Consider the following 25,924-nt stretch of genomic DNA (forward strand, 5'->3'; position numbering starts at 1 on the left):
TATTACTTTTATACCTCATTTTTATGGTTATGATTTACGACTCCTGCACTTATGACTCCGCAGTGTAATAGTATGGAGAAAATTAACTTTGTCTTCCTAGAAAAAATAGCAGAGCTCAATTAACATGCAAGATGTTCTCTCATGTCCATAGGTCTACAACAGATGCCTTCCACTTTTGAGTATTCTTTCTAAGAGTTTACAGATGCTTGCACATTTAAGATGGGCACATCACTATCCAGGACATCAAACTCAGGTCTTTACAGGAGACATAAAAAACTTCTATTTTTGTCAACAGAGCTTCAGGAAGACAGAAGGAATACAGCATGACACCTAACAGAATTACTAACATATGTCTACCATCCTTGTGTAACATCTTCAACTCTGCAATTTAGCATGTTTATCGAAATTAAGCAATTTTTTTTTCTACTAACTTTCATGTGGGTGTATAATTAATCATCATCCTCACTATATGTCTTCCAGAGATCCACAAATACTGAATAATTTCCAGATCTTTTACTTAGAACCTAAAGGAAAATTAATCTTTTCTTACCCAGTTTTCCCTGCAAAAGGGTTGTTGGTTTTTTTCTCCATAGAAATTAATCACAAACTGCAGTTATATCACAAATAAATTTGCATAAACCCCTTCAGTTTTACAACTGTTCTACTTTCTGGTGAATACTTCTGCCTTCAAGGAAAAGCAGATCTGGAGATACAATATACCTGTAGCTATCTACCTATTAGCATAAGGTGACTGATCTACAGAGTCTTCTTCAGGAACGACTTTTCCTTCTCTAAAGCCACTGTCTTTTAGATGTTCAAATTGCTGTACAATATTACTATTTGGGGAATATGTATTTTTACTTGTGACAGAGAATTAGTTCTAGTAAAACACTATTTCTACTTTAAAAAAATAATCACAGAACAATCAGAAATGTGTCTGATGATGCTTTTTTAGAGCATCATTTACTCATTTTGTGTAGAACGCACTGGCAGACAGTTTGATGTTTAAGTGGGACTTGACTCAGCTTTCAGAAAAAGAAGCTTACAGCACTTCATCAACTCCTTTTATGGATTAGCTTGTATCAAATATACCCTTATTTGCATTTCAAGTTTCCTAAAAGGAACTGCTATCAGCCTTTCAAAGTGGATAAAGCCAGACATTCGGTTCTGAATCGAGGCATTTGATTGAGGGGAATAAAATATCCATGTAATAAAAGAAAGACACAGAGCCACAACAACAGAAACTCACTGTACTACAAGTCATTCTCCTATACCATGGCAAGATTCTTCTCACCTATTGAAGGAGATGATAACAGAGAAGCCTCCATGGGAGTGAAGTGTCAAAAATGAGATCAAAAGAGCATCAGATCCACAAAATTAAGTGCTCAAAGTCAAGAAATGCTAAAAGTTGGAATGCCTGTGCAACTTCAGCAAGTTTGCTTTGTGGGTGTGCATCATCTGACAGTCATTTTGTCACAGGGGCCCTGTCTCGCTTCAGGGAGTGAAAGTACAATGCCCAGGAAATACAGTGAAGAGCAGGAGGAAGAAAGCTGGTGCCTGCAGTGTTCCCTTGGCCTGTCTTCCTTTCCGAAAGAATCTGGAAAGCTTGAGGGGAAAAAGAGATCAGAAGCAAAAGGACAAACTTCACGTCATGCTTTCTACTCTGGATTCTGCTCCTGGCTCTGTCCCCAGGAATTCACGATGCTGTGCAAATTACATAAGGCAGAAGCTCTGTGGTTTCTGTTTATTCTTCATTTTATGGGGATCCAGCTTGAGCAGTCTGATTTGCAGAACCTGAGCACTGTTAATCAATCACTGCAAGAGCTGTCCCTATGGTTAAAAAAAATGTACGAACATCAGTTACTGGAAATGTCACCACTCAGTAGATTATACATCAGACTTTCATCTGCCTCAGCAGCCCAGTAAACTGGAAGGAATGCTTCTTCCTTGTCTACAAGTGGCATTCTGAAAATAAATTCTTAAATGTGAATGATGAGTGTCCTCATGGAAATCTGTATTTCCATACTCAGCACAGTGTGAGAACTGCACAGTAAATAGGCCACAAGCCATAGCCTGTGCGATAAGGGTAAAAAGAAACACTGAAAAACTGCTCATTTGTTGGGTACTGGGTATCCTGAGTAGTGAATGAAATGGGGTCCTGCAGAAAATCACCTCATCAGTGCATTTGCACATAAGGAGGCCAAACTCAAGTCGCTGGGAACATCTTAACTTTGACACTTTCCAATTGGAACATTTGCCTTTGCAAGATTAGAGATGAATTTAACTTTCCTGGTTTATATGAAGTTCTTTGCACAACTGAAAACCTGCAAGTTGCAGAATATGGGCCCACTCACCAGCAGCCTGACACCACTCAATGGGCTGAGTCCACCAGAACAGAGAAGGCTGCCTAAATCCACACCCACCAAGCACTCAAAAAGAGAGTGGCTAAGAAGTGAATGGACCATTTCTATCTATTCAGCACTGCTGAAGAAAAAAGTTTAGTTTCAAAAGAATTTATCTAGAAAAAGGGAAGTGGATCTGGCAAGAGTTTGACATTGCTTAAGGCATGCACAGGTGGATAGAACTGCAGGCCAGGTCAAAGGAAAGAGAAGATTTATGTTATGTGCAAGGAAAAGGGCAGAAGAAAAATAGCCGCTCGGGCTGGGCTGCACTGAAGTGAATGAAACAGCTGTTCATACAGGGAAGGAATGGTCAGGTAAGACAGGTTGGAAATAATAATCATAGGGCCATCTGCTGCCCTGGGACTTTGCACCCTCAAGGTATGAAACAAATTTTGTCTTCTAGGAGCTCAAGCAGTGTAGCTGTTGCAAGCCTGTCAAGTAAACCATGCCTGAACAGGGCATTAAAGTTACAGGAGTTCAAAGCAAAAGTTGTTCAACTAGTTTAACTCGCAATAGTAAGTCAAGAGAAAACAAGTTAAAAGAGTCCTTTTAACTAGATTTTCTATTTTAACCAAATGCTCTGTGAACACCTAAGAAATACACTGTGTGAAGTGCCACTACCATTTCCAGCTGACATGAAAGAATTAACAGCCATTTCTTTTGTCATTTCCTGAGAAAGATCAGTTCTCATACTGATGCTAACTTCCCATTTTTACCAGGACTTGTTTTTATATGATTTCAATAAAAAGCCTGAAATAGCTGGAATGCTTGGCACAGGTATTTCCTTGACCTCCATCACTTTGCTTCAGGCTTCAGAATGCAGTACAGAAGCTATGCAACACAACAAAAACATCTTCTGGATGAATGATTGCTTCCATCCAAATCATACCATATTTGCTACTGCCTTGAGAAGAATAAGAATGCATCCTTCCATCTTCACAAAGCTAGTTTGAGACCACTGTTCATGGTCACTTCCCTGGTAAGCCTGTAGTCCATTCTAAGAAAAACACAGGAGACTCCAGACCTGTCTTGATATCTCGGATGGGTCACAACCTGGCTAACTGGTCCTCAGCAATAAAGCCTCTCCTAAGGTGAATGCCACAGAACCCTGTTTGAGTCTCCTCTCTTGCTTAAGTGAAGAGCATCAGGAGGCTGAATAACAGTTGACAGCCCAAGCATCCAGTTCCTATTTTTACCTCTTTCTCATACTCTAGTTAATTGGAGAGTGAAGAGCATAAAGATTCATAGAATCATTTAGGTTGGAAAAAATCCCTAAGATCAAGTCCAACTATTAACCCAGCACTGCCAAATCCACCACTAAACCAGGTCACTGAGTGCCATATTTACACATCTTATCAATACCTCCAGGGATGGCGACTTCACCACTGCCCTGGGCAGCCTGTTCCAGTCCTTGGCAACCCTTTTGGTGAAGAAATGTTTCCTAATATCCAGTCTAAACCTCCCCTGCTGCCACTTAAGGCCGTTTCCTCTTGTCCTGTTGCTTGTTACCTGGGACAAGGTAACAAGCACTACCTCACTACAACCTTTCAGGTAGAGAGCATATGTGGCCTCACGAGGGCTAAGTACAGGGGGACAATCACTTCTGTGGTCCTGCTGGCCACAGTGTTTCAGATACAAGCCAGGATGCTGCTGGCCTTTTTGGCTACCTGGGCACAAGCTGGCTCGTACTCAGCCAGCTGTCAACCAACACCCCCAGGGCCTTTTCCACCGGGCAGCTTCCAGCCACTCTTCCTCAAGCCTGTAGCATTGCATGGGGTTATTGTGACCCAAGTGCCGGACCCAGCACTTTGCCTTGTTGAATCTCATGCAATTGGCCACAGCCCATCAATCCAGCCTGTCCAGATCCCTCTGCAGAGCCTTGCTACTCTCCAGCAGATCAACACTCTCAGCCAATTTGGTGTCATCTGCAAACTGACTAAGGGTGCCCTCGAAGCCCTCATCCCATCACCAGGCTGTGGGTCGGTAGGCAGCGGGTCAGTCGGCAATCTACCTTCCAAGGATCAGAGCCTGTAGCACACAGCACACTCCAGCTCCAAAACCTTCCTGCAAGGATGCCACAGGTCCTGGCCGACTTGGATGGTACTGAAGGACAACTCATCCCTGAGGAACAGCTGCTTTCCTTCTTTGCATCACTATCAGCTGGATCTCTTCATCAGCTATAAAAGAAACCTAAGGAGACAGCTTCTCAAACCTAAAGAGTGAATACCTCCATAAATATCTTTGAATTAGTTCAATGGTAACCATATTTGTTAGCCTGCAACATGCACACACATTCTCCAGCTTCACTGGGAAGAAGCCTTTGGCCATACGCACCAAGAAAATAGACTCCAGGATAGAGGCTTTCAAAAGACATGTAGACAGAGATGACCTTGCATTTGGATTCCCTGCTCTTTGCAGCCATCACTCAGAAACAGCACTTTAAAAATTATGCAGCATTATGGCACATTAAATGCAGCTGAAAAGGAAATAGTTTATTTAATTTAGCTTACTTATATAAGTTGACCTGCTGAAGAATGCAGTGGGACAGGGAGAAATGAAAGAAAGAAATGGCAATGACCTTGCGTTAATGAAGATGACACTCTACTGGAAAACCAACCAGCATTAGTAGGGACTTTGCTGTAGGAAACCTTCAGCTGCTTAGTCTCACCAATACTAATGACTATCATTATGTCCATTTGTGAAAATAAGGCAAACTGTAGCCAAATGAAAGTAGTTGGGTTAGAGAGATTTATGATGAAATCATAATTTGCCAAAGTTAAGATGAAATGTCACCTCAGTACCTGATGTAGCAACCACCACTAACATTGCATGAAATGCCTCAGAGGAGAAGTTCCTCAATCATTGTGATTAAAAGGTGAATGTCGGGTGACAGAGCACAGCAGAATCCAACACAATGGCTCAGGTTAGGATATTGGTGTTGGTTCTGGGTTTTTTTGGGGAGGGGTAGTCGAGTTTTGAGTTAGGGTTTTTTGGTCAACACTACCAGACAGTACCTGCTAATTGACTTTCCAGGTAGGAAACTCCCACTCAGATGATCTATGCCAGTCAACTGACCTAGAAGTAGATAAAACATCCTAAAAGTCAGAAATAACTACGCAAATGGCACCAGTCAGGCTGTGCATCACTTAAAGTAAGTGCACAGTATCATTGCTTGGGAAATCTATTTCAGCACTACTAGGAAAATTTGCTGTTTGTGATAGTCACAAACAATTCAAGTTTATAAGAAGCCCAAGTACGGTGTATATAATAATGTTTTCACGTTAACATGGCAAAACCCTTGCAAACCATACTCCTGGAGTAACATTCAATTTGAGACAGTCTTCAGGCTAGAGGCTAAGCCAAAGGCAAATAATTTTGCTGTGGGCATTTAATACAGATTTACAGCTTTTCTTAAAACCAGAATATAGCAGATGTTTAATTCATTGGATCTGAAAAGTCAGAATCTATCATCTGTAGAGTAATGATTAGAAAATAGTGGCTGAAATCACCAGGACTATTTTTACCTAAGACTCTCAATCATGAAGGCTTGGGTAAGCTGTTTCCCTTTCCCATGCTATTTAATCTACTGCCATCATACAGTAGAGAAAAGTCTTCTAAGCATTCTATAGGAAGAGAAAACTGGTAAGATAAGAAAACTTCTAAAACTCCTCATATATCCCGTATATTTCCACTTGTTAACAATACTTCTGGAGACAAACCAATGCTAACTCTTTCTCGGAAAGTTAGGCTACTGCAAGTTAGAAATTCAAAGCCACATAGGCAATTATGGTTTTTTGCATTTGAGTCTCTTTTTACAGCACTGATTCCTCACGTTAAAGAGTGACATCTAAGATATGAATCCACTTTGAATCCAAGCTAAACCAATGTTTTTAAGAACTGTAATTATTAGAATTATAAAAATAATTGTTCAAGTAAAAACTGCAGCTTCTTCAGGTTTGATATCTGATAATGTTTTCATTCACTTTTAAAATATAAACACAGATTTATATGGAGAATTGTTGGTTTAACAAACACCTCAGGACTCCAAGAAATACATTGCTAGATGGTAGCAATATTAATCTTTCTAAACTGGTTTTTACATCTCAGCCTGAGATTTTTTCACAATAAACCATCCTACAGTTAGTTTGCCTGTGAAGAGATTCCTGTAAGGATAATAGTAGTTCAGGCACCTTGTAGGTTCATTTATGTGACCAATATGCCATTTGCACCTTTTAATTACAATACCAAGATGCATTTTAAGTTCCTGTTGAACTTTTAAAGCAGAAATTCTGTGTGACACTGCTACCCTCATAGATTTTATGATTCACCTCAGCTCTGAATTAGTATTCTGGACTAGTGGCCTTCCCCAAAAGTGGTGATGTTTGAGGGCTTCTAAAAATTACTTTCTTGGTTAATTCTCATTCATATCTTTTGCAACTACTATAGTGGCAACATTTGACATACCTTACAAATCCTTCTGAGCTCTCAGGCACAGACCATCTCCTGGTTTGTTACTCCATTGTACCAAACATCCCCCCCCTCAGTGTGCTTGCACAATACAAGTACACAGAAACTTCTACTTGGGACAGTGTTTCTGTCATCAGGAAAACAGAACCCTCTCCAGGGCTTCCAGGAAGACCTCCTCTATCAGTTGTATTACTGCAGAGAATGCATCCTTCCAGCTGTCTGCCATATGACAGGAAATAGTAAGGAACGTCTCTGACAGTTCAGAAAATACATGTCTCAATTTCAAGCAGCAAAGGGTAAGAATTTCAGATGACACTATTTCTGCCATGTGATTTTGCAGTGCAGGTTAATTCTAACATGCAGCAAGTAGGATCACCTGGCACTTTGGCTTTTAGTTTAATTGAATCACTGGGTCATCTGTGTATGAATGGTAACATCCCTCATGGACAGCCAAATCCACTGCAATATCCTTATCAGACCAGCACAGTTTCTCAGAAACTTTGCTGCTTTGCTTCTGAGACTGGCAGAACCATAAGGAAATTCAGGACACAGGGCTCTCTTCCCTCATCCTCTTCCAGAAGCAATTTTTCTCCCTCCAGTTTTGCAATCAAAGTAGGAGATGCCTTACAAGTAGTATTTGGAAGAAAATTGTAATAACAATCACTACTAAATACATTATTTACAGCATCTTATTGTCTTCAAACATAATTTGGTTGGTCACATTGAACATATTTTCACATAAAGAGAGTATAAAGGGCCATAGCATCTGTTTGTACCTAACCCTTACTGAACTGGTTTCCTTTGCTAAAGGAAGTAGGATCATCTGCATTATTTGTAAACAAGTAAGGCCATATCAAAGAAATGCCTGATAGCATTGCTCATTTGTCTTGCTCATCAGAAACATAAAGAGAGACTGTACTTTGCTTAAATCCCCATCTGGGGAAAGAAAGAAGGGAAAGCCTCACAACACATACCTCAGATCTGTGCAAAGCAGCCTTCCCTTGTGTTCTATGTCCTTGTTTCTTTTCAGAAAAGGGAACATTTTGTAAAGCTACATGGAGTGTGAATGCAAGGACGTGTCTATTCCTGCCACTGACCTCTCTATACGCAAGTCTGCTTCCTTCATATACATTCAGAGACATAGAATTGAGTTTAGGCTCCAAACTAGATTTAAAAGATTAGCTTGTGTGTGAGCACAGACACAAGGACATTTATATTTTCCAGCCTTCCTTGATTTTTCATGTAACTCCTATTAGCAGTAATTGAGAGTGCGTGCACACACGTGGACAAGATGCTAAACTGCTGTGTGGCTAGTTAAAGTTTAATCTTGGAGTTGCCTGGTACATAAAATGGGATCACTTATTCCCAGTAAGACCATAAATAGATTACCAGCTCTGTGCCGCAGTAATGTATTGGGTCTCACATTTTTAATGCCCACCTTTATAAGGCTTTTCTCATAAGTGTCCTCTCCAAGGAGCTTTGCATAAAGCTTTCCACAAAGCTTTGCACCCCCTGATGTACAGGATATTAGCTGTGAAACAAGTCGATCCCTTTGATACCTTCAGGGAGGGGTTGTTCCTTGTTCTTGTTTGTAACTGTCTCTAGTTATCATGACAAATTCATATCATTCAGTATCCCTATGGGTAACAACTTCCACTGCGGGTGGACTGAAGTGGAATGACTGAAAGAGTAGCTCGGCCACAGGTTCCTGTCTCGGTAACAGGAACAAAATCAATCCTTATTGGTCAAGTAGTACTTACCAGCATCTCCCTGCTAGAACAGGAAAACAAGCTGTGTCAGTTTGCTTGCTTTCCCAATAGCATCTAAACTACAGGCACCATCAGGACAGCTGAAAATAGCCCTTATCAGCTTAACAGATAATTAGCATCTGATGTATTACCATAAAACCCTATTAATGAAATAGCTTTCAAACAGAGAAGGTAGAAGACTGTTTACACATCTTCAGTAGCCTTTTTTGGTGCATGTGGTGACCAGCAGAAAAGGAACAGAGGGGACGACTGATGACAGTAACTGCTACAGCCACCTCCATTTGGTTTGCTGCGGAACCTTGAATTTCCAGACAGTTTTTGGCTCTTTTCTCTGGCTTCTTGCTTTACTTGATTTTGGGTGTTTTGCAGTCTGCTCCCTCTAGGACAGAATGAGGGCAAATCTGGTATTTCTCTGATATATGACATCACTTACAAAGAATATCCACAGTTCCTGTGTTGCTAATCATGGTTGGTTAGGGAAACAGTTCATCACATACCAGAGAGCACCTTTGTTCAAGCCCCAGAATATTTCAACTGGTCTTGCTTAGGATATGCTTCCAGATACCACCTTCACCATTATACTAATTGAAGGGGTACCAGCTGGCTGCTTGCTTTTGCCCTCAGGTTGCCCATTTGGTTGAGCTGATACAACTGCCTGCAGGGCCAGGCTGTGACTTGGATAAGAAAATTGACCCAGGGTTAAAAAGTACTTTTTTCTTTTTAACACTTACTTGCTTCGTTCACAACTCTAGCTGCATAAACAGTGGTGCTGCCACAACCAGATGAATAATGTGGGAAAGCATTCAGCTAGCATCAGCAGCAGGATGATTACTTACTGAAGCAATCATAGTGTTTACTCACATGACTCTTCACATAGTAGTGACTGGCACATTTGGTAATTGCCAGGTATCTGCTATCAATTCAAACTTCACTGCAATGTTGCCGGGTGTTTGTAGTGTATCACTGCCTCTGACAACTAGCAAATTAGCTAGTGGATACGGGTGAAGCTGAGAATGAAGCAATGTCCAAGGCAGATGGTACAAAGTAGAGAAGTAGTAGTTTTTTTACAGCTATATCTCCAAAACCAGTAACAGAGCAATTATTCATGAAAAAAAAGTGTTTTTAAAGTTCACCTCCACTTTAAGTAATGAAATCTCTAAACCAGTGCAGTGCTCCTCCTGTACAAAATTCAGCTGCCACCACTATAACAAAGAATGGTTTATAAGCCATTCTCTTGGATGGGAAATTATTTCTGGGTTTTCAAAAGCTCATATTCCTACAAGCCCAGTCAGTATGTAGTCCTGCTTTCAAAGATCTGCTGTAAAATTAACTATCTTGCTGAAATCAAATTGTTACAGTTTACTAATTGGGCTTCATGAAGTAAACATGAACATTCAGAAATACCCCAACCAAATCCCCCAAATCAATCCCAGAACTTCATTCCTTAATCCCTGGAAATGGCACCTTATTGCTAACTTCTCTCTTGAAGATCCAAAATGGACAATATCTGCTACAAACAGAACATTCCATGTAGAACATTGTCTCCCTAAGACAGCTTGCACTCTCACTGCTTATGCTCAACCCAAATATGGATTTTCACAAATAGCACTGCATTTTACATCACTACACATACAATGACCACAAGATATTTCTTAAACCAGCTATGCAGTGCTTTGCCTAAATTCAAATATCAGGCACCTGCACCATACTCACAGAATAACAAAGGACAAGGGATTTTACTGTAGCAAACTCAGAACAAACCATTCTCCTCAACAGGTCTGTGTAAAGCACACAGCACCTCAAAATTTTCAGCCAATGAACTTACATGAAAGCCCTTGTTTCTGCTATAGCAGAAGGATGAATTAAGTACACTGTGATCTAAGAGACTCTATTAGCCATCTTCTCCAGATAAACTCCAGAAGCACCAAGTCAAAATATTTTTTCTAGAGTATTTTGCTATAAATTCCTAAATGGATAAAGAAAAATGAGGAGGAAAAAAAAGCAGCACTCAAAAAAACCAGTCCCTTCAATAAAGCTAAATTTATGTTAGAAGCTCAGTTGTGTTGCTCAGCTTGAAAGCTACCAGGCATCCCTCTCTCTGACATTACTACTGGAAACCAAACTGCAGAAATTATTTACTGGGCTAATAAGCAATAATAAAATAAACCTCAGAGTCAAGAAGAGAGACATTTAAATATGCTCTACCCTGTATTTGCCAAGCCAAGAAATACATTAACTATGCCACTGCATTTACCCTGTTAACTCTTTGAAACTATGCAGACTCAACCATTTTTGTATGCATTGTATTATTGACAGATCTGTACATTACACAAATGTGTGTTGTGACCTTTGAAACTGCAACCTCTCCCCTCCTGAGACTCCGACTCCCTTTGCACTTCAACTAGCCACCATGTTAAGACAACTAATATAAATCCCTTGTGGAGGAAAATGATCTTAACTTTCCAAAATATTCATTCTGACTGTTGGGCCAAGACTATAGAATCACCCAACTGCGTGCTAACAGCCTCTCATAATCACAGAAATCTGTAGGATTCAACTAGGTTATATCAGCAATACAGGCCTTTCACCAAAGTCTGTAGGTATTGTCATAGCAAGGCCAGTAGAAGTTCCACTTCATCTTTTTCCAGCATGTCCACTATCAGAGAAAGAGTTCATGTAATGGCAGATCAACAACAGGAAGGAAAGAAAAGCAGCTAAGATGGGGCCACTGCAAACAACCTTAAAGAACAGTCTCCATTTTTCATTGGAATCTGTAACCAATGTTTTCCATGAAAAGAAACAGCTGTATGTTAAATATAACCCTTATCCATCTCTTCCTGCTTCAGGCTAGGCAGTTGGGGGTTTTGATTGGGGGGTGGAGGAGTGTGCTTTGTATTCCTTTTTTCCTTTCTGAAAAGCCATATCATATGGGTTCCAAGGATCTTGATCTAATTACTAGGCAGAAAAAAAAAGTGAGGCAAAATTCAAAATGAGAAGGCCAAAACCACATATAATTAAGAAAGACAGATAAATTAAGGGTTTAAGAAACAAGTAGTGAACATTCTTTTCAGATGAGAAATAGAAGCTTCCAGGTATTGGCACAAACCTCTTATTTAGTTCTATAGACTTAGAAACCTGGTGTTTAGAAATCTTAAGAGAACACTTGATCTCAAACACTGATGTGAAACTACCTGTGCTTGTAGATTTACCTATGTGTTTGTTCCTCTGCTTAGTTCCTCTTCAACTACATAGAAGTTACATTCTAAAAGAGCATATTTTCTCATCAGAATCACTATGGCAAAAATAACCACTCAGCAGTTGCTCCTCTATGGGACTTACATTTGAAATAAACATAGACCAGAAGGAAAGACAACTGTGTGCTTTCTCAGGGTTTCTGGAATTCCTTAAATGAGCCACTGACAAGACATTGTGGTCTAGCATAGAATACAAATAGAACACAAGAATCTTGTGTGTAGGAATTTAACACCAAACCAAGGAAAACTTGTTTGTAAAGTAATTCTATCATCAGGCATCATTAACAGTATCAGTCCCTCCATAGGGGGTTTTAATTTCTTGCAAGGTAGTTACAACTTCATATCACAACTTTCTCCTTAGAACTGCCAGCGTTGATACTTCTTAAATTCTAAACCACTGAGAAACACCTTCCTATGTGGTCAGCAAAAGCCAAACACTGTGTACAAAATTAGCTTCAGCCCAAAGGACAGTTGAACCCAGGACTAATTGTTCAGACTTCCCTGCACATAATAACCTGCTTGGAGAAACAAACAATGGCAACTGTCAGCTACCATCGATCATTTACATTATGTTTAGAGTGAATCTTAAATCATTGTCTCTTAGGAAAGAAATAAAATTTGAGATAGATACTGAACTGTCAAAAGCAGAAAGCTTTGTAATTGAGGGTCTTGCACGAAAACTTTTGAGCTGAAGCCAACCAGCGGCTATGCAACCTATTGAGCTTTTAAACATCACGATGACTCACTAGTGAGTGCAGTCTGTAGAAACCCTACACCAGAAAAATGCTATAAGCTTCATCAGGAACTAGAAATGGGAGTCTTGGGAAATATATGGATAATCAGAGCAAAAGCCAATTTTCTTACAGTGTATATGAAAAATGCCTTAGTGAATTTCAGCAAGTAGAATCAGACTAGAGGTATTATAAACAGTGCTTACTGGTTCGGCACTGATAATAAAGAAGATAGAAACAAGTAAAAGACACAGGTTGACTAATTTTTGGTTTTCAAATTTTAAGGGTTTTTTAAACTCTGTGGAAAATCTTTAAGGATTTGACTTATTGCAGAGCTATGATTTTAACTAACTCAATGTAGGCTTCAGAACACACAAAGTAAATACTTCTGAATTTAAATATAACCTAGAAATGTTCACTGCTTTTATTTTCAATCCTTCTAAAGTTCTTAGGAAAACTCACCAGATAATCACATCTTTTGTAAAAAGGAATGGCTAGCCATCTGAATTCCCTCCGTAGATTAGAACTCTGGTTTAATTCTCACACAGTTAGAGAAACAGCTCACAAAGAAAGACACAGAGTTTAAGCAGTTTGCTATCCCTACAGATGGCCAATTCAAATGCTCAAAACACCGCCACAGGACAACCATAGCTCCAACCTCTCTAGAATACTGATAGCTCGATGAGAATTCAGCATTGTCTTGTATTCTCCATCCCATGGTATCTCGAGAAGACTGATGATCTCAGCAGACAACTTTTCTTTCTGGTTTCACAGCACAACCGAAACAGGAATTCAAGTTGAATTTCAAATCCGGCTTTGATCCACAGCTATGAGAAAATCTGATTTCTGTTCCACTAATATCTTTTTCACTTTTTTTTTCCATCACTTCATTTTAGGGAAAACCACTAGATTTGGAAGGTTTCATGATGCAATCAAAGAAAGAAAAGAGTTTCACCAGCATACAGTTACCTAGAATGTGGGAGACTGGTGCTCTATCCATCACACAGAGGGAAGGAGAGAGAAAAAGAAGTCTCTCATTTTGATCTCAGTTTTTAACTGAAAGCCAACTTGTGTCAACATTATTTATGCTTTTAATGAATCTGCTTTCCTTCCATTAACAAAGTGTTCCGTTTATGAAAATTCAATGATAACTCCCTTTCCCAAACTTTTTCCCATAACATTACTTGGAAGGCTAACAAGCCAGCCTGTAATTTGTGTGCTCTCTCAGAGAGTTTAGGCTCAATGCATTCATTCAGTTTCGCAAAAAAATTCTCAAGTTTTAAACATTTGTTTTCACTAGGATTGAAAACACTCACATTGCAAACAAAAAAAAACATTTCCAAGATTGGAATGCTGCTGTAATAGGGAACTGGATCTTATCAAGCAGTAAGTAGGAGGTCTGGATAGCAAAGGATCAGTCTGTCTTTAAACTCACTTCTTGTAAAACAAAAAAGTAAGTCTTTTGACATAATCCAGCAATTTTTAAGACTTCAGTGAACGCATGTATTTTGATTAAAATATTTTACAGCAATTATTATTGTGTTTTCTAGTGCCCCAAAGGAACTCTCCAAGTAATTGTTACAGAAGTGAAGGGCAAGGTATACAAAGAGATAGATAGACAAAATCTATTTGGCATGCTTTAGTTTACAAGCATCAGCCAAAATGAATGTATGTAAACAGATTGTTTATAAAACAGAGGACCGCCAAACATCTACCATACTTTGTTACTGACATTCTTGCACTGTCAATGCGCGGGGTCACTTGAACAGAGATTTAACCTCAGTTAACGGTATTTACATAACTATATTTGATTACTTGACAATTTTAAACATCGAATACCAGTCAGTTACAAAAGCTCCGCAATCCTATTTTCTAGATGGGAAACTGGAGTGTTTAAGGGTGAGACTTTTAAAAGCACCCAATAACTCTGCTGCAAGAAGTCTGGGCAGTGTTAGTAACTGCACAATGATCCCAAACTAGCATTGCAATTCCCAGCTCATCGTTTCGCAGTGAAAAGCAAATGCCTCAGTGAATCAGCTGTGAAAGGAAACTAAATTATTTTGATCAGTAGCTACAGTATTGCTTATCAGGTGGCTAAGGTACCTTTAAATGACTATCACTTCCATACGTTTTGTTGCAGAAGTCTGCTACTCTCACGGCGTCCCCACATTCCAAGCTGAAAGTGGTTTTTATGCTCCATAATAGACTATTCTTGACAGCACTTCCTTGGAGATCTCAGCTACCTCATCTGGTATGTTGCTTAGCTTGTACAAGCTGATAGGATTGTGAAAGACATAATTAATTTCATATTCTAACACTATCACTATATTCTAATACAGACCAGACAAAGCAGTACTCGCCAGCATACGGCACCGTCACCACTCACAAACAATCTTCTAACATTTACAAGTTTCAACATAAAAGTGATTTTCCCCATGATCCACCCTTACAACACTTACTGTAACTGTACTGAAGAAACGCAAGACTATATTGGGCTTTTTTTGCCTCCCCACCTGAGTTTTACTTTTAGTCCAGAGTGAATGCTAAAAGCAGGGTTTGTAATTGTCTTAGTTATAAAAGTTTTTCCAAAGTGGAAATGCATTCCCCAGAAGACTTAATTTCCAAGCCCTTATCACCTGTAATAGAATAGACCTGGTGGAACATCTGAATAATATATTATGCATGCATTCCTTTACGCTATGATCTCCACCTGGATGCTTAAAAAGCAGCATGTTTTCTTAAGAAAAATTGATAGTAGGAACATTCACCTGTTGAAAGTGCAATGCTGCTGTTCTGCCCTGTAGCAACTTGTATCTCGTGAACTGAATCTACTTCAGGTTCCACTGAAAATGCACAATAAGCCTCTTCAGTGAACTGCTATATACTCAGGTGGCCCCAGTTCACACATATGTTGTGCTCTCACACGGTTTTCATTTTATGTTTATAAACCTGAAATGCTAAGAGGTCTTTCCTCCAAAAACTCCTTAGAAAGCACTATGAGCTTATGGCAAGTGCATAGGTGCCCTGATGTCAAATGTATAGGTATGCTCACATCTGTGATGGACGTGATCCTGCAAAGCTTTTATTTACCTTCATTAGGTATGCTGGTGGCTGGGTCTTAAATAATACCCTATTTATTGCACACTGACATCTGCTTGACTGATGTCATTGGAAGGATTTGGAGGTTTAACTGCCTATCTATTGCTCATCTGGCATAGGCCTTTGGAAATGTCACATACTTGTGCATCTGCTGGTGGATTCATCAATTGCCTCTGGTTTTGGGGTGTTTGGGGGTATTTTTTTTACTTCAGTCTGCCAGTACAAACATTATTCATCTGCCTCAGAATCAATCACAGACCTCAGCAAATGGAAGAGAACAGAGGCAATGAAGGCACCCACACAGGAACACCTCGCATCTGACACCACTGTAACACTTCAAAACCAGAGTATTTCAGCTTCCAGATGATTTATATTTTCTTTTTTTATTTTCTAATACTCGATTCTTCAGTGACAACAAGAATGGGAACACTGTGGAAAGCTGTCAGCTTTCAATGAAAAGCTTAGTTTAAATGAAATGCCACATCTTTAGCATTCGGCTTCAGCCCTGCTAACTTCTGAGATGAAGCTGAGCCAGCCTAAAAGCTTGCCATCATCCAAAGGGAACATTTACTCCCTTTCCTTCCCCTCTCTAGGTACTCAGCTGACTGTTAACCTAGCAGACAATTGATCCAGCATAGGAGCAATGAAATATGCCTTTACTAAATGAATCTGCTCCAGATAAATTTGTTTAGGTGTTGGTATCACAGTATTCAAGGTATAGGCAGGGAATATTTAACACATACAGTTCCCACCTTTCCATTGTTTCTTTGATCTCAAAGTTAAGGCAGTTGGTACCACTGCCTTACATCTCTCTGAATTTATCAGATACACAGCAGAAAAACAGGACGTACCTTATAGGACACTGTCTGTTACACTGCCAGCTTCAGATCAATTCTGCAATTCAACAATAGCATTAGCAGAATGAACACGTAAGTACAGACCATACAGAAAAGGCTTTTACTGCTTATTTTTTACTAAGGAAATCTGTACACATGGAAGTCTCTACCAATTCCTAGAACAGTATGTACAAGTAAGGAATAACATGTGAAGATCACTGCAGTATATTTTAACACTTCTAAAACTCCAGGCTTGGATCTACGGTTTGTAAACCTTCTGACAGCTCTGAATTATAGCTCTATGCTGTGCCTTGACCACATGAACTAGATGTTTTTAACAGTATGGTACCCAGGCAGGAGGAGGGTGTGCAGGAAAGCTGTAAGACAACAGCAGTAAAATACAAAGATTCATTCCCCCACCTTGTGGGTAACTACTGAAACAACAATTTATAGTAACATCTCACCATTTGCAACTTAAGAGACAGATTGATCTATCAAATTTCATACACAGATTTCTGCTATACCACAGGGAGCCAAACTTTAAAAAATCTTTGCAATTAACTCAAAGTTGATTTCTGTATTATGCTCCATTTTATTTTTTAAATTCCACAAAAACTTGAGAGAACGCCCACTCTTTTCATGCTTACCAGCATCGGTAATCAAGTGCTCAGCGCTGGTGCGCTCTGTTCAAGTGTGAAGATTGTCTTAACAGTGTACAGAAAAAAGCTAGCTAACCAGAGTTTACATTTAAAAGAAGTTTCTCCAGTACTGTCCCTGGGACGAGACTACTGATACTATTCTAATTTTAAAATAATTGTACAATTGCTCCCCAATATGTTTGTCAGAATGACATTATACTAAACTCCCATTTTCTCTTGTTATTGATTATATACATTTGAAGCCAGGATGAGATATAATGCTGGATTACTTAAGTTACTGACTTTGAGATACCTTCTGTGCTGCTTTTACTGATAATTAATCTGCAAAAATCCTATGGGATCATCTGCAGAAGTCCTTTTAGACTGCTTAAGAACACCTTAACCCAAGCTCTTTAAAAGTCAATGGCAAATTTCTTTCCAGCAGGGAAATGAAAATACAGCCAGAGGCGAAGACAACAATAAACACAAGAGTAAGCTTTAGAAGCACAATACAGACCTCATACATCAACTAAGTCAAGGGCAGATTCAGGGCCAGACTCATCAGAGCAGAGACTAGTACCTGCACAGCTCAGTGATTTACCTATAAAGCTTTGACTATCTATGAGAGAATTTATGTCATACCTGATGGGGAAAGGTTTTAAACCCCTAGAAGTAAGCTACATGGTGCAGCACACAAGCAGCTTCCCTATTTTTCAAGTTTTCATCTTGGACAAGCATTTTTCAGAATTATACATCTTCACTGTGCTTACCTTTGAGAAACAGCAGAGTCTGGAAACAACGTGGACACACACACAAGATGAACACTGGAATTTAGGTATTGTCATACCAGCAATAAAAGGAATTTTTAGTGTTGACAGATTTATTGTTTTCAAGTAGTGCAGTTTGTCTTCATAACTAGAAGGTGTTTTTCCAGTTACTGGTATAAAAGGAATTTGTAGCAGGATTTCAATGTATTAAATTAGCTTTTCAGCAATTTTTAACCTCTACAGAGTTTGCCATTTTACAGATTTCTCACCATCCTGCTTCCACTTGCATTCACTCCCAACCCACCACGCCAATCTTACGGGGTTCCTCCTGCCTCCCTCGCCCCCCTGTGCCAAGCCACTCTGAAGACTAGATCAGGAGAGACAATGCACATTCCCCTTCTAAAATAAATAACAAAGAATATGAAATAATTTCAAAGTAGAAGTTGTAGAAGTTTACTTGTTGACCTGTAGGAAAGGCAAGGATACAGTGAACTCAAGTTTTAAATTCACACCTTCCCTTTCAATAGGTCAACGCTTTCCTTTCTCGAGTCATTTCTCCTTTCATACTTCTAATTTTCTTCTTCAGACAAGTCGGGTGACTAGATAAAGCTACCATCTTAGTTGCTGACAAGCACCTTGAAAACTCCAAACCAGGAGCAAATTACAGCAGAGACATAATAATACTAAAGTCTGAAGATCTGTGTATTTGCATCACTGTTACTCAGTGATTATGCAAATGAGATCCATAATCCAAGGAAGGGAATCGCATCAGGATCAGTAAACTGAACAATATCCATATGCTTGGAACAAATTTTATTTTACATCTAGATATCTAATAACCTTTTTTTCCCTTCAATCTGCTTCATGTGCTGTGTGGCATCATACGTTTAACTGGTAACTGCCCTCTCCCTCAAAAGCATACCTTTGTCCAGGAAATATTAATGAAGAGACTAAAGCTTTGATTTCTCCTGTGGAACCTGAAGTTGTTGATTCTCAAATCCCTCCACTTGTTTCTTATATTAAGATGTCTCCTGAAGGGGTCAGTCCACTGGCGTCTATTCCAAATTAAGTCTTCACACTCAGGTTTGACTAAATGTGACTTTGTAAGCTGTTGAAAAAATTATTTTGTCAAACAGAGGCTACCTGGTTTCAAAAGGTTTCACAAGTCAGTTTTGACATTTGAAATTAAATCCTTTTCAATGTATTTATCAATACTCTGAGTGGCCCAAGATCCCCTTATGTAAATACCAAAGACTAAGATTAGGATATACCTAGCATAATCAGTATGTTACTCTGCTACAACAGAAGCATATTTATTGCAATGAAATAAAAATATTGGTACCTTGATTGTTAAGCTCTATTACTCAATTCATCCCACTCTTCAACTTCAGAATTAATTCCCTCTAACACTAATCTCTCACTACTAAAACATTCCCTATCTGGTGTCTGTAATAAACCAAACATTCTTCCAGACTCTGCAAGTGTTGAGAAAATAGTTAAACATGATGGTGAAAGGTGTCAAGTTGTTTTGATGATTGATTTTGTTTCTTTTTAAAGTCCACTTCGATAGTTTTATGTGGTTGGTTTACTATAATTCTGCAGAGAACGACTGGTAGTGGTAAACTTAATGAATATGGGGTCCCTGTAAGAGGAAAAAGTGAATATAATCCAATTAAAATTCCCATTGCAAGTGATCCTGTACGTCCCTCTGAAGAGTTCACAGCAAAATGGACCAAGCTCATGTAATAAATTAAAGAGGCTGATGGTGTTTTCAAAACATAACGTTTCAGCATGTGAAGATTTACCAGTCTCCAGATTGGACAGAAATTCCATGAAAAACATCCAAGTAAAATACTCTATAAAAAAAGCCCATAGTTAAGTGCCATCAATAGCATCATTATATGAGAACCACAAATACCCATTATCTAGTCGATGTCTTTCTCTTCTATTTTTTTTTTTTAGGCACTATATGGTTATAAAATCATAAGCAAAAGCATATTAACATGTTTTTACATTAAACAGTTTGATTATACCATCATTTTCTGCTACTGTCCTTTAAATTGGTTACTAGGTTGAGGTAGATCTCCACTGAGGAAAGACACACTGTTCTCTACCTAGCAAGCTACCGAGCTTGCTGTGGGAGGAAGTGCACGAAAAAGGTGTGAGAAGGTTTCAGAAAGGAGGCCACAGCTCAAGCAGGAGACTGAGAAAACAATTGCAAGGACCAAACACCCATCCAGGCCTTGTAAAAGAAAATAAAAAGTGCTTCTGAAGAGCTGGAGAAACATATGATGAGGCAGAAAGCAATGGAGTAACTGAAGCCAGTCAAGGACCCAGGCCCAACGTAACTGCTTGAAGTTCTAATTAACAAGCTAGTATTCCATGTCTTAGATTCAATAAAATTTGGCTTTTGAGACAGCAAAAACTTACAGGAGCTCATTGTAGTGAAAGGTCTAGGAATATCTCAACAGTCTGGCCAACTTGTGCTCTGAATTAATATTATTAATACTGAAACTCTAGAGCTTCATTGAAACACATAATATAAAAGGTATAGGAAGTTACTTCATTGCCAGATAGTAAAAAGAAACAAAACCAAACAAATCCAAACCACAAAAAAGGCCCAAACTTAAAAAAAATGCTCTTTCACTCCACGTTGCAGCACCTAGCTGAAATTCATCACTACAGGTCACCTGAAAGCGTGCTCTACCCCAACACCTCCTTCCTACAGCTCATCTGAACAGGATCTAATTCTGCAGTTGTTCTCATGCTGGATATATACTTAGGGACTAGACAAGAGACCCTCCTTGCCCCTGAACTCCCTGATCACTTCAAGAAGATGCACCTGGTTCAGGAAAAGAGCAGAAAGAGAACAGGAAAAGAACATTGCCAAAATCAGAGAGCAAAGCCTAGGAACAGCCAGCAGCATGGGCAGCTGGAGAGAATACAGCAATGAAAAAGCCTGGATGAAAAACAAGAGCAAAGACAGAAGGACACATGGAATGGAACACTTCAGGAAAGCACAGGACAAGCACTGGAAACCTACTGGTCCTGACATCTATCTTCATTTAAGCAAGAAAGGGAATTCCATAGCGATCGATCTCTCTTGTGTCCTCTTGAGTACTTGATCCTGTGGTAAAGAAGGTTGTTCATTATCTCAGCTGGAATTTGTAGTGCCATCTACGAGTTCAAATTCAGCTAGCAACCCAAACTGCAAAGACAGGCATTTCCAAAGATGAAATTGTTCTATAGAATCCTACTACTTCTTCAGACTATTTTAAACAGGAAGCCACTTCGTTGTACCCAGTCAGATATAAAGTGAGAAAGTAAAGTAGCTACTGCTCACAATTCAAGCCAGAAGTTTACAAATAACAATGAGAAAGGACAGAACCAAATCAAGCAGAAGACTGAAGCCAGAAACATGTCATCAGAACTATTTTCAGCTCCAATTCTCCATCTCCAAATAGGCACATGGTACCATTTAAACATGCACTGAGAGTAGGCTAACATGAAATCTCATTTCAACTATGACTTAAGAGGCAAGACACATACAACTATCCCTTACATGCCAGAAACCAAGCTGAAAAAAAGATCTCTTGTAGTACTCTAATACTCCAATAGTTTTTTTCACACAGTGCCAGTGATATGTGGCAAACCAACAACATATGAAGTATTTTAGAAGCAACATTTAAAATCATAGCACAAAACTGCATATAAAAATTTATTGTCTTGTTTAAAAAAACATGAGCTTGAAATACATACAACCCAGACAGCTAATTTAGTTAATGTTTGAGCAGAGCTTTCTAGAAAATAGGTAGTATCACAGAGTTAAAGCTTGTACCACATTTGTTACACCATAGCAAACCAGATTAATAGCCATGTACATACAACAGCAATGAAATCATGTCTGCAGATGCTCTCTGAAGATTCTGTGTTTAGCAGCTTACTTTGAAACATCTTAAGCTTTCTAGTTTTGGCAAGATCATAGGTACAGGTTAAGGGTACATTTATAGAATCCATTAGCCCTTCAGCATAAAGAGAGTTTCGAAATCAAGGCCTGATTCTCATGATTGCTTCACTTACTGAATAGATCTATGCAAGAATATTGCCACTTTCAGTCATCGAGTTCATATCTATAGCTCTTATCTAGTACAAAATTAAGGGGGAAAAGAAAAAAAAAAACCAGAACCATTCTTTCCAAGTGAAACTGGAAAGAGCAAATTTTCACATGTATTTGCAAAGACACTTCATATCTTACTCGAGAGCCATAGACTGACAGCAAGAGCTCTCAGTTCACTCATCACGGAGCTCGAATCTGTTTGCTCATATTGTCCTTGAGCCAGACAGTTACTGATGTCTGTGCCTAGTGTTAAGAATGGAAGTTTTCTCAATGAAGTTCATGGGATTATTCCTATCATTAAGAACTAGGCACGTACTTTCAGTGTGCTTAAATATCTTGCTATACTGAATACTAACAGTCTTCAGGAAGAGAAACTGCAGCAAAAGTATTGTATCAGAAGTGACTTTGAGCTTAATGAGATGGCACTCTTCCAGTGGATGAACTATACACTGAAATACGGAAAGCTAATTACTTTGATTTAAGCTTTTGATACACAATGCTGTTCCTCCTGGAGAAGTCTTAAAGCTACAGTGATACAACCAAAACCATACAGATGCACGTGACAGGTGAATAATATTTCACATTTTTAAAGTGCAGATTTTCATTTATAGTTTAAGTGACAACATTCCAAATTCCAAGCATTTCCAGACAACAATAGCCTATTCTTTCACACATATTCATTCTCATGTTGCTCTAGTGCAATATTTTATAATAGTAAACCGACAGGGATGAAATTATAGTAGCTAAATTGTGTACATGTGTGTCTTCATTTTAAGAGAAAGCTGCCTAAAATAGGAGTTTTTAATTAGTTTCAATCAGTAATCTAAGTGTTTTATTTTGCAAAATACTAAAACCACAATTACTAGAACCTGTCTATAAACCATAAACTTATGAGTGCAAATCAGATAACCACTTTATTTTAGAATCCATTTACAAGAAAGCCTGACATGAAAAAAGGCAGAAAAGAAAATTCCAGAGTGTGATTTTTAAACTTAGATGTGTATTTTAGGATAATGAAATCCACAGTTTTAGAAAGATGCATAGCTTCTTAAAATAAAGTGTTTATGGCTATTACCTTTGAAGGAAGACCTCAAATATTATATCTTCACTTTCTGCACTATGTTTCCATGTTGCTTCTAACTAACTTTAGGGATAAAATTGCATACCAAAGGTCAAACCCGACAAATCCTGTCATTATCGAGATAGCATTTGTGGTTTCTTCAACTGCAACGATGCTTGCTTCACCAACTTCTGTTGCTTTCTTGTTGCCTGGGCTTCCTGAATGGCACAACAAATTCTCTGTAAAGCAACATATTGACAGAGAGAAAATTAAAGCACGCCATTTTCTTCCATAAGATATGACTAAGAGAAGCTAATTCCACAAACATTAAAACCTACATACTCACTGGCTAGTTCAAGTTATATACACAGCTTCTGATTCACATGCATAATATTCAACCCAGAAAAAGCTTCCAGTGATGCTGTCAATACTTCAGGTATTTGAGTTATTTTCCTTTAATAAGTTTTGATATACAAAACATAAGACAATGCAACTTCAACCTTAAATTATTATTGCATATAGGCTCTTGAATGCTTCAGACTATCTTGTCTCATTGTTTTCCTTGTTAACTCATTCTTCAACATGAAAGTATGGTCAATGGTCCTCAGGCAGAGCAGCCTGTTCCATAACGGGTCTCTGAACATTACTATCTCTTTCACATACTGAGTTTCAACAACTGGTAACAATATCAACAGGAAAGAAGATAAAAAAAAATAAAAATACCCTTGCTGTAGTTTCATCCTGAAGCTGAACTGTCTTTACACATTCCTGACCTGTACTGTCCTTCCTCTGGAACAGCTTTTGATCCTGTTGGAAAGGGGAACAAAAACGTACTTCAGGTGACTCACAAAACAAGAATGCAGAATCTGATACTTAAATGGCTTGAATGTCAACTTCAGGTTAGATTTCAATGTGGCCTCTGTCCAACCCAATTCATACTTTCAAGAAAACTTAGTAAATCCTGTCTCATAGTCCCATAGTTAGCAGTTAGAACCATAAATAAGTTAAGAGCATGTTTGGACCTTGTCCTGGTTTTGGCTGGGATAGAGTTAATTTTCTTCCTAGCAGCTGGCGCAGAGCTGTGTTTTGGCTTTAGTCTAAGAATAATGCTGATAACACACCCATGTTTTAGTTGTTGCTCAGTAGCACTTACCCTGATCACGGACTTTTCAGTCTCTCGTGCTCTGCCAGTGAGGAGGGGCACATGAAGCTGGCAGGGGGCAGAGACAGGACACCTGACCTACACTAGTCAAAGGGGTATTCCATACCACAGCACGTCATGCCCAGTATATAAATTGGGGGAGTCACCCAGAAGGGACCGATCACTGCTCAGGGCTGGGTAGAGGCTGGCGGGTGGTGAGCAGTTGTATTGTGCATTGCCTGTGTTTTCTGAATTTGAATTTCTCTTTTTATTGCTGATCCCTATTATTATTAGTAGTATTAGTATTGTTGGTATTATTTCTATTATCACTATATTTTACTTTATTTCAACTTTTTAACTGTTCTTATCTCAACACGTGGGGTTTATATTCTTACCATTCTCCTCCCCATCCCACCTGGGGGATCCACCACAGACCTCTAAATAGTGTTAAAATAAAAATGTTTACATGTTTTTCTTACCAAAACAGTTATTTTTAAAACATTTGCTTCGTAACAGGGAGAGCGTGTAAAGTCTTCAAATAAGTAATCCCACTCTGTTGTTAAATGACCTAAGATTTCCACTTCTTTTACATGTATCAGCCTCCTGTTCAGAAGAAAACAGTTAATACTCAATTTCTCCCTGGGATTAGAACTTTGCCAGAAAAAAATATAACAAACTGAAGAAATTTCTTTGAGAAGCTATTTTCTATCTGGACTAAAAGTACCCACTCAGTCACAGCAGAACCATATTTCCTTAATATGTGTTCTGAGATAATAATTTTGTCCTTAAGACTCACAGATGATCTATGGTATCGCATAGTATGTGCAGCTAACAATCAAAATGCACCCAACCCCCCAAATCCAAACATTTTGCTAAAATCAGATACTAGATGTTCATCAGTTAATCCAAACCAGTACCTCAAAGTCAGCCTCTACCAGATGAAGGTAGTCAAACAGCTACATACTAGCTCCACAGTGACACAACTACTACTAGACAGACAGATGATCAGTACAGTTGCTACCTCCCTGCCTTTCAATTACTCCAAAGCTCCAGTGTCAGCCTGCACACTAAGACAAAACATATGTGGCAGTTTTGATGAGTTTAATATTAATTTTCAGACCTATACAAAAACTTAAGTCTCCATTTACAGTATCCTTTAACTAGTAAGATTGTAAACGTGCATTATAAAAAGTGTTGGTTTGAGTGTAAAAACTTACTACAAGCTAATGTGAAAAGTTAGAAACAAAAAGAAAAGAAAGAAAAATAAGACTATTTCCTTCCATGATATGATAAAGTGTCACTGACCTCAGAGTAAACTATCTTCCTGAATTAGTATCGAGTATTGATAACATTACGAGATTACATTTTCCATAAAGGAAACAAAAGAAACTTTAAAAAAGAAAAAACCAAGAAGAAAACGGATAAGGAAAGTAAATATGCAGAGAATAGCAATCAGTTTAAACCTAGCAGATGTCTAATCCCCAAGCTGAAATGCAGACAAGCCCTTAGAGAAAGCCTTCAAGACTTAATACCTATTGGTAACAACGAGGCTTGCTCTTCTGCCTCTTGGAAGCGCACAGTGGTATCGATAGCTCTCTTTTTCCAGCTTTCTGATGTGCAATTTCTGAAACAGAAATAGAAAT

The 25,924-nt window shown here is 38.8% G+C and overlaps 1 protein-coding gene across 2 annotated transcripts in view; it reads right to left on the reverse strand.

The window, feature by feature from the left end:
* Positions 1-21,647: 21,647 nt before the first annotated feature.
* The window catches only part of VPS13C (vacuolar protein sorting 13 homolog C), an 88,436-nt gene continuing 84,159 nt past the window's right edge, over positions 21,648-25,924 (reverse strand). For both annotated transcript variants that reach the window (XM_030497683.1, XM_030497682.1), the window contains 4 exons: positions 25,814-25,905; positions 24,761-24,884; positions 23,864-23,947; positions 21,648-23,379 (listed from right to left, as the gene is read on the reverse strand). In XM_030497683.1, coding sequence (XP_030353543.1) covers positions 23,275-23,379; positions 23,864-23,947; positions 24,761-24,884; positions 25,814-25,905 — 405 coding nt within the window. In that variant the 3' untranslated portion in view covers positions 21,648-23,274. The remainder of the gene's footprint in view (positions 23,380-23,863; positions 23,948-24,760; positions 24,885-25,813; positions 25,906-25,924) is intronic.

The sequence above is a fragment of the Strigops habroptila genome, chromosome 9, assembly GCF_004027225.2.
Source record: "Strigops habroptila isolate Jane chromosome 9, bStrHab1.2.pri, whole genome shotgun sequence".
Taxonomy (NCBI): domain Eukaryota; kingdom Metazoa; phylum Chordata; class Aves; order Psittaciformes; family Psittacidae; genus Strigops; species Strigops habroptila.